The sequence below is a fragment of the Strix aluco genome, chromosome 5 (genome assembly GCF_031877795.1).
Source record: "Strix aluco isolate bStrAlu1 chromosome 5, bStrAlu1.hap1, whole genome shotgun sequence".
Lineage (NCBI taxonomy): Eukaryota > Metazoa > Chordata > Aves > Strigiformes > Strigidae > Strix > Strix aluco.
In genome coordinates, this window is record NC_133935.1 from 8,340,816 (window position 1) to 8,350,602 (window position 9,787).

The 9,787-nt window shown below is 41.8% G+C and overlaps 1 protein-coding gene across 1 annotated transcript; it reads right to left on the bottom strand.

The window, feature by feature from the left end:
- Window positions 1-1,580: 1,580 nt before the first annotated feature.
- LOC141924012 (TRPM8 channel-associated factor 2-like) lies at window positions 1,581-9,230 on the bottom strand. The gene is made up of 5 exons (XM_074825819.1): window positions 9,222-9,230; window positions 8,494-8,672; window positions 7,835-8,040; window positions 2,733-3,079; window positions 1,581-1,739 (listed from the first exon to the last, which is right to left on the bottom strand). Exons 1-5 carry the CDS (start codon window positions 9,228-9,230, stop codon window positions 1,581-1,583), a joined length of 900 nt encoding a protein of 299 aa, XP_074681920.1.
- Window positions 9,231-9,787: the final 557 nt, after the last annotated feature.

Sequence of the window (9,787 nt, forward strand, 5' to 3'; positions counted from 1 at the left end):
TTTGGGGTTGAGGAGATAATCATCCACTATTAGGTTTTAATTCTGGAGAATCAAATCATAATGTCTTCAGCTCTTTCTCAGCTTAGAATTCCCAAAACTTAAAAACAGAACAGTTGTATGACTTCACCAGAAGAAAAAAGCTGTAGCATTTGAACATTTGGCTTCAAAGTATAGAATAAAGATTTTCAAATTCAGGATGGTTGAAGGATTTGGGGGTCTTTCTGGACAATACGTGTTATTGGATGTAGATGTAAATGTTTTGTAGTACTATTAGTGCAGGTCACTTCATTGCCTTTGGATTATTCATAGGTTTGACATATGTTTACCTGGGCACAGTGAAAAGAAATGATTGATCTTTGTATCCCTTACTTCTCAGCTCTTTTGCTGAAGAATCTGCTCAGCTATGACCCATGAGATCTGGAGGAGCTGCAGAGAGCCTCTGACTCTGTTGCTGCTGTCCCCTGTGATGCGTGTTAGTGGCCTTAACAGCAAGATCAAGAATTCTGTACCCTTAACTAGAAAAAGAAACTACAGCCACAAGACAAGCAAATACTTGGCTCAGGATCTCAAAACACACCATAAAAATTGGCCTGTGCTATAGTCCATGTTTTAACATAGGGAAAATTCAGGTGTAGCATTTAAGAATGGGCCATTGATCTGATTATTTATATTGGAGATCAAAATAGACCATTGAAAACACATTCCAGTGCTGCTTTCCTGTCAACACATTCAATCCTGTGAGGTGAGGCACCTGCTGTCTTAGATCCTTAGGCAGCGAGTTGCCACAATTTTACATTCACTAGTTGTCTACGGATTGATTCTAGCTGAGGATCAGGGTGGTCATTTCACTGCTGCAGCACTGTTTTGCTTCTGACATGAGCTTAAGCAGCAGTTTCTCACTACACACCTAGCTCTGAAAGCAGAGCATGAAGGCAATCCCTTTCAAAACATTAAACAAAGATTCTATGCTGTCCATCAAGGTTTTCCTTGGAATAATCATTCTCATTTCTCATTGTTGTAACTATAATTCCACCTGTGTTCTTCTATTTATTTCTAGCTTTATGTCCTAACATGTCTATTTTTAAAGTGACTTTTTTCCTCTGTTTCTACTCTTCTAATGATCTTAATTAACAAACTTTGCATACCTGTAACAAGAGTAAGTCTGGAACAGAAAATCTTTTAGAGACAAGGAAACTGAGGAGGAAAAAAATGGGAAGTGGTTGCTTTGTTTCATAGGTATTAAGACAGCAAATATATCCCCTTCTGTGGTTAAAATTACTCCTGTTGAGAAAGGAAGTAGTGGGACCTTAACACACAAAGGCAGGCTTGGGACGTAGCCAAGAACAAACTCCTCTAGCACATGTACAATGTAGAGCTGCTTCTCAGATTCATTGTAATACCCATACCGTTCAGACACTATTTAAATCTATTGCAGAGCACTGACTTTATCACAGACAATCACATTTTCATTTTCATGAGCAAATACCTGCTTAGGAGATATAATGCTTCATTGGCTCATCTGACCCACCAGAGAAAGAAACAGCCATCTGCTGGGAAAGTCTCTCCTTGATTTGCCATCTTCAGGCCTTAGAGAAAGGAGTCACATTCTTCTTCACCAGATGAGAAAAGGTTTCTGCCAACAGATTCATTTTTGAGTCATTATCATCTGGGAGCTCAGACATATTTTGGTATTCAGAAAAGATTTCAGTGAAGGCTTCCCATCCAAAGGCCTCTTGCAGCTATGAATCATAAAAGAAACAGTACAAAACAGATGTATGGAAGTTCAGAATTACTCTACCTGCATTCTTTACAAAATCTTTTACTAAATTCAGTTACTGATCTTTTTACAGAGTACATTTCTTTTTTGTAAGTGTAGCTACCCAACAACTTCTAAATGCCTACTGAAGAATCAGAGTAGCCCTTTAATACCATCAGACTATTCAACACATCTATATTTCTAATATTCACACAAAACCAAAAATCAAGTACTTTTATATAAGTGCTTTTCATCCTGAAGGGCATGGCTGTGCTTACAAGCTTAATTGCTACTTTTTTTTATGTTTGTTATAATTGTTCCAAACAAGATTGATATAAATATCAACCCACCTCTGCATGCTTATAAGTATGCATATGTATAATATCTCTGAATACTTATAATACATAAGACTCTCTTCTCTCAGCACAAAATACAGGCTGCCTGATTGGCCACTGCACTTGATGTTTATACCAACAATTAATCCTGGATGCTGCTGAATGAAGTATTGCACCAACAAAAGTGAAAGACTAGAAGGAGAGGAGAGGAGAGGGGAGGGGAGGGGAGGAGAGGAGAGGAGAGGGGAGGGGAGAGGGAAAAGCATTAGCAATGATCAGGTCATCTTTGGTAACGCCCAAAGGCTGTGGTTTACCATTACATCCCAAACTGGTACATTCCACAGTGCTGAGATCACAAATGACTCAAAACGAATACATTTTTTGAGGACTTCTTCAAAAACTTTTCCCTGCAGCCCTGGGTCTCCTGCTGAAGTGTGTTACTCAGAGAAAGATCAGGACTGCCTGTGGAATCCTATGAACTGGCACACAAAGACACTGTTGGAGACTAATAGTCAACAGAGAGAGATAATCTGGAGTAGGGATTAAGTGGTTGCAGAAAGTGAGGAAAAGGAAAGAAGCAGCCCTGGATTAAAATGACCAGTTTGTAAACCTGTTGCAAGCTTCATTTGTCTGCAGATTACCTGCAGGTATGTCTCCAGGGAAGTAAATACTTCCCAGTCCTTCAGCTGTGCTCTATTTTCAATATAATCTCGAATCCTCTTCTTTCTAAATCCTAGTGAAAGTGCATTGTGGCCCTTATCTCTTGGGATGCCCAACACAGTCTCATTCACATAAACAGACCAGCGATTGTGGTTGGTTTTGGTGGTGTGAGGGGGAAACTCCCGTTCAGATTGATGCTGCCTGTGACTCAGATCACGAATGGCACCACAAAGGCCATTGTCTTGGAGGGACTGCACATCTATCATCTCTGTCATTGACTCCAAATGATGCATGACAAGGTAGCCAGCATGCATCCAACCAGCAGGGAAGGTAAACCACAAACAATCTTGGCAATCTGTCTGGGAAAGCTCATGGAATGGAACACCACAGTGAGAAAAATACAATTAATTATCTTTATGTTAACTCATTCTTTAAGTTGTCTGTCATGAGTGAATGCTGCTCATGATGTGCTTCCACCCCCTGTGCTGGAGTATCAACCACAAGCAAAAGTTTAATGTGCATATTGTATGCTCTTCTGCTCCACTTGCACTCCTCAGCACTACCCAACGCAAGAGTAAAGAGGCCAAATGCCTTTTGCCGGAGCTACAGACATTGCAGATGACTGTACTCCCAGCTACAGGAGTGGAGAGGAGGTGTGGATATCTAATTCTGACTGCAGAAGAACTTTCTGTTGACACTGATGTTTTCTTATTTTCAGGTCTGGTAAGGAAGATGGTATTGTCAGGTGATACAGAGAAATGATTACTTGTTTTAAGACTTATTTACTTATAGAAAACTGATTAGCAACTTATTTACTTACTTATAGCAAGTTATAGTATTACTTATAGTATTTTTTAATATTGCTAAGAATCGTGCTTGCCCAGACTGTTCTGTGGAATTTTACCAAGGACTACTGTGTCCATCAAAACAAAGCAGTTTACTGTGAAAATCTACCAAGAACTGCAGTGTTCAGCAAAATATGTTTTTGTCCTTGAGGAACAGGTGTGCTCTAACTAGCTGGGCCTCAGTAATGAATAAAGATAGCCATATACGGATTGTAGAAGTTTCATTGGTTCCCTTAAATAAGATAGGATGAGTAAACCAGCTGAAAAACATTTTTGTTGTTCAAGAAATTGGCTAAGAGAATCTGCGCATGCTCCGGGGGAAAAAACAAGGTGAGAAAGACTGTGAGCCTTCCTCCAACAGACCCCAAAGACAACCACCAGGAGGCCATGTGCAGGTGCAAAGAGAACATAAACTGCTGACACCAGCCTCCAGAACTAACCCAGCCTTACTCATGCATATGTATGTTGTGTTATGTAATCAATGAATATGTATATCCATACCTTATAAGTTTTTGGTAAAATGTGCTGTTGGTGTGCAAGCTTTATGGAGAAATCCCCTTGCACCCCGGCCGGAGTAAAACATACCTGCTGTATAACTCTATTTCGAGTTGTAGAGTCTTTTTTCCGCGAATCACAGGACAGTTTGTATCCTTGTATAGCCAAATAACTGTATGGTTTGTGTTGATGAAAATGACCACAGCACCCTCCCCAGCTCTCCCTAGAAACTCTGTAATATAAGCTCTTGCTCTGGAGGAAATGCTTGGGGGAAAAACCTCATGATAAACAGCAGACAAAAATAAAGTAGAAAAATGGATTATTTTTCCTGAAGTGCTCCCAAAGAAGATTTTCATTTTGAAGGCAGGGGACTAAAATGTTTCATTGCAAAAATTTATGTCAGGCCTTGAGTGCATCAAAAAGCTCTAATGGCCTTGAACAGCCCCACCACCTGGGGATTCCACAGGGCCACATTTCAGCTCTGCCCTGGGCTGTCAGTCCCTGCCTGAGCTATGTTGTAGGTGTGCCCGTCTCCAGCCCTGTCACAGCTGTGCCTGTGTCTGGCCAAGGACCCTGTTGATCCAGAGCCCAATCCGTGATCTGATTTCCTCACTTGAATTCAGACACACCTCATCATGGTGGGCCTGCCTAGTAATCACTGGACTATGTCTGACCCTGGTTACTATCACTGGACCTGACCTTGACCTGCAGATTGATTTCCTTGCTTGGACTCAGATCTTCCTCATCCCTAAAGACTTGTCTAGCAATCTGGACTCTCAGCGGACACTCAGTGTTGTTCCAGGTCTGCCCCGCTTGCCTCCCACGGGTGTTGTGGGATGGCCCCGGGCTGGCGAGACACCGTCCTGCTGGCTGTGTCACTGCGGTTGGCTCCTGGCTCCCTGTCTCTTGGGAACAGCCAGCCTCCACTGTGCTCTGACAATGTCTATTGTACTAGAAAGCAAAACTTGAACTGGGATTTTTTTTTTTTTTTTTGGTGAAGGCGGATTCTTGTCAGTGTTTTTAGTAAAGCAGCTCTCTACTATTGAAAAATATTCCATAGTTCACTTCAGCTTTGGGTAGAACTTGCTGTTGATGGACACAGTTACTACTTCACTATAGTTGTCATCACTTCGATTCCAGTTTTACTGTTTCTCATGCTGATTGTAAAAATCTTTTGCAGAAAAGACAGACTTAACATACTCCTTAATATCTCCCATGAGTATTGCTGACTACCACAACCAGCTTTAAAAATCACGTTTCAGTAGCTTTTCATAGGAATTTACTATCTTTAGGGTTTTTTCCTTCAGTGACAATTCAATAGGCTCAATGGATCCTTCACTGGTTTCTTACAGCTCCAGAATAGTGCAAGGAGGATACAGAGCCATTCACATCTCTGAAATGGTGTTATTCTCCACTTATTTTGGCAGGCATGATAGAAGCTGGAAGAGTTTTATATGTTGGGTTCTACCAGTGTGGCCTCTGGTGGACACAGCTGTCTATCACATGGTGAGTATCTGCAGAGGGCTGGGATGCATTAAGAGAAGGAGCCACACAAATCAATAATCCAGAAGTCTTTGTTTCTGAGTGCAGCTTCACTCAGAGAATGGCAGCTACCTAAACAACAAGTGTTTCTCGGGGTGGCTTCTCAGTCAGTGCAAACTCATTCCAAAGATCTGACTCACAGCAACTGTGAACCAAGTCGGCATGTGTTCAGGGTCTTGCTGGTTTTTAACACTCCTGTTTCTCTACAGCTCAAGGGAGGGGACAGCTAGTGGCTTAAAGTTCACCTCCATCTGTAGATATCCAAGGATTTTAAACTCTGGCATTTGGAAGTCAGTTCTTCCTGTGCATTAGTAAAAATTACTGCAGAACAGCCACTTGTGTCAGCACAAAACCTACTGATTGGCCTGGCTCATACACATGCCCTGGTTTGCTTACTAGGCTGATGGAGTCAATACAGCTAAAACAAAGCAGGGAAATGAATCACAGAATCACAGAATCATCTAGGTTGGAAAAGATCTTGAAGATCATCTAGTCCAACCATTAACCTCACACTGGCCATTCTCAACTACACAATGGATAGACTCTGCTCTCTGACATGCACTGCCAGATGAACTGCTTGCTCATCCTTTATACCTGTACAAAACTACCCATGGAAATTATGTTATCTCTGTGTCCCAAGTCTATATTTTCAAATAGCACTGTCACTAATCATAAGAATGAACGAGAAAAATATAATACTCCCATGTTCCCCCTTGAGCTTGGGGGATTAGCAGTTACAAAAATTAGCAACTGACATGTAATCTAAACACAATTGTTGAAGAGTCACTGACAGATTACAACTTAATTGTTAAATTCAGAGCTGTATGCAGCCAGATGTAATGACTGATTACTCTGACAGAATCCTCCCTATGTGAGGATATGCTTAGAGGAGCATATGCAGCATGGAAACATAGCATCTATTTATCATGGAATCAAGGAATGATTTGGGTCAGAAGAGACCTTTACATGTCATCTAGTCCAACTCCCCTTCAATAAGCAGGGGCATCTTTGACTAGATCAGGTTGCTCAGAGCCCCGTTCAACCTGACCTTGAATGTTTCTAGGGATGGGGCATCTACCACCTCTCTGGGCGACCTGTTCCAGTGTTTCATCACCATCATCATAAAAAACGTCTGCCTTACATCTTGTCTAAAACTACCCTCCTTTACTTTAAAACCACTACCTCTTGTCCTGTTGCTACAGGCTCTTCTAAAACGTCTCTCCCCATTTCTCTTATAAGTCTCCTTTAAGTATTGAAAGGGGGCTTATTATTTATATTTGTTATATTTCACTAGTGATTATAATTAAATTGTTATTAATAACTGAAATGCAAGTTGTTTACACTTGAGCCAGCCTCTCTTGAATTAGTCCTACTTGACTGACAGCAGCTACACCATGTGAGTTAAACTGCTACAGCTGTGGATTATTGACAGAGTGGTGGCCTGGGCATCTGATGAACTTATCAATTCAAGTGGTAGAAAACACCCCTAGTGTTGCAATCAAGTAGAGCTGAATATACCCACCAATCCCACTGAGAAAAGTACAACACTTGAACAAAAACTAATTGCAAATAATAGTGAGATTTAGCCTTCAGGAGTCTCCTTACCACCCATAACAGGCTTCAGTTCCGCTGGCTTAGTGTCTTTAAACAGCATGTTTCTTAAATGACAGATAGCAAAATACTGCTTACAACAAACTTTTTCCCCCGCCACTGCCCTCACTTCCTCACTGATGTAAGTGATCCTATGCCTGCTAACATCAGGGTCTCAGTACATAGTAGGCTGCCTGTGTGTGTTACATGCCTTAATTTAAGTTTCAAGATCTCATTCATCCTGCCTAAACCAGCTAGCTCTGTTTCCCTTCTTTCTGTTGTAATTAGCATAAACTCACTCCCACAGTAATAAGAATAACATGACACAGTACACACATCATTTTGTGGCCAGCCTGTCTCCCTCCACTGTGTTTTACCCTGGGATAGCCTCAGATTTAGCAGCAGAATGTGTTACTTCTGTGTACAAGCTCTTGACATTCACAGAAGATTCTTACTCTCATGAGTAGTCTCCTTGAATTTGGTGGGATTAGTCTGTTCATTTGAGGATCTGCAGGATCTTGTGATAATATTACTGCCTTGTGTATTTCCCTGACAAATATCCATCACAGATAAAGACAAAATGTTCTACTTATTATACTTGCCATTAGATGTCTGGACATCTGCCACCATCCTCTGTGGTCTTGTAAAAGTTGCTCGGATGGCTGCCAGTCTGGCTATTGCATTCATCATCTTGTTCCAGATGGAAAGCAGACTCTCTTGGTTGTCCATGTGGCATAAATCAGCGGCTGGTACTGTCAGGATGATGTTCCCTGTGGCCAGCTCAGCCCTGGGGGGCTGGGTACTGACAGATGGTTGACTGCCAGGCAGAGATGTCAGGTGGAAAAAGGTAGCCAATTTAAAAAGGAATTTTAGGTGTGAAGAGAGAGAAGAATCCCCATAGCTAAAACTCTCTGCATAGGCTCAGAAACAATAAATTAATCTAGATGTAACTGGGTTTTACCAAATCAGGGAGAGATCCTGAGATTCTGGTGAGGGGTCCAGTCATCTTTGGTGACCTGATGTGTACTGTTGCTGCAAGGAATTGATGATATTCACTTTTTATTATCAAGCTACTTTAAAGGTGTCTCAGACATGCTCACACTGGGAACATGGACAGAGATTAATTCCTAAGTGAAAGTCCTATCAATATACTTTCTGCACTGAGAAATACGAAGCTTTATGCAAAGGCTTTCTGGTGCACTACTTGTTCTGAGGTCTTCTCTATACACGACCACAAAAACCCAGGAAAATATAGGCAAGCCATCAATACAGATGATCAGTTAGCTGGCCTAATGTGCTCTCCTTCGGCACTATGATATATATGGGGTCACCCCACAGACTAGAGACTTCCATGGTTTTTTTTTCAACTTTGAATTTCTTTACCACCAGGGAAGGCCACTTCAGCTCTGCAGCATAGCTGAGGTCATCAGTGTGACAGCTGATCTGCACCTGGTGGGAAACAACGGTCGCCAAAAGGCACTGCAACTGGGACAGACTTGGGTAGCTCAACTCCAAGCTCCATACGCTCTGTAGCTACCATAGGCAGCAAGACACTCTTGTGTCACCAGGGAAAGGCAGCAGTATCCTACCATCTGGAACACGATGCTTTACCTCAGCACAGATATCAATCAGATGAAAGCAGCATAAAAGAATCAAGGTGGGACTTAAGCCCCATGAAGAAGAAAATGGAAATGCTGGATCAGTTGCCAAAGAAAAGTAGAATTCTCTTTCTACAGCTCTGCTCAGAAGGAGGGATTTCACTGGTTTTGAAGAAATTTCAAAGTTGGTTGGCCCCAGCATTAGCACCCTTGCCTCCCATCACAGAGCTGTGCTGCTATAAATGGAGAGCAGAGCATGAGCAGAGCTTATCCTGATATGAAATGAGTGAGGAGAAAGGAAGCCAGGGAAGGGGATACTGTCCCCATTTATAGCAATGCACATGCTTTCCACGCACTCTCTGAAACACTGTAATGCCCACATGGGCCAGCCATCACTGACTGAAGACATGGGAATCCCTGGTTCCCAGACTAGTTCTGTCCAATTCTGCTCAAAGCTTGTCCTAACATCTTTTCAAGGACAAAAAACCAACCCACCCTGCTATGGGATAGTACTGTTTGGATAACTACCTCTGTATAGTGTTTATTCCTTTCCACTTACAATTACCTAGAGGCTGGTTTCAGATTCAAGACATAAACCCCACAAAAATATTTTTTTATAGTGTGGATGTTCATCTGTCATGATGACAAAGGTAATAAAACTTGAAAGAAAACATCTTGGAGGCCTTGAAATGAGGCGGGATGATAGCAGAAGACAGCAAGGCGGGGCAAGTAAGATATTTTTATAGTGGGCAGAGATACCTAGTAGTCTCCTCCAAATAGTCAACATTCAACCTTAGCACTTCTCATCCTATTCACTGTCAATACAGGGATTATTCCTTCAGTCTTGAAAGCAACAATATAGGTATTTGTCTTGTTTGACCTCTGCCTCCTCTAGGGGAATGGAGGTATCAGACCAACATGAGATGTCCACAGTGTGAAGCAGATGAAAAGCAGAAGTGTGACCAT

Coding starts and splice junctions, on each gene's coding strand:
- LOC141924012 (XM_074825819.1), bottom strand. Junction 8,041..8,493: donor GGCCAGCTAACTGATCATCT/GTATTGATGGCT, acceptor TCTGCCTGGCAG/TCAACCATCTGTCAGTACCC. Junction 3,080..7,834: donor GATGGTGGCAGATGTCCAGA/CATCTAATGGCA, acceptor TGTGGTTTACCT/TCCCTGCTGGTTGGATGCAT.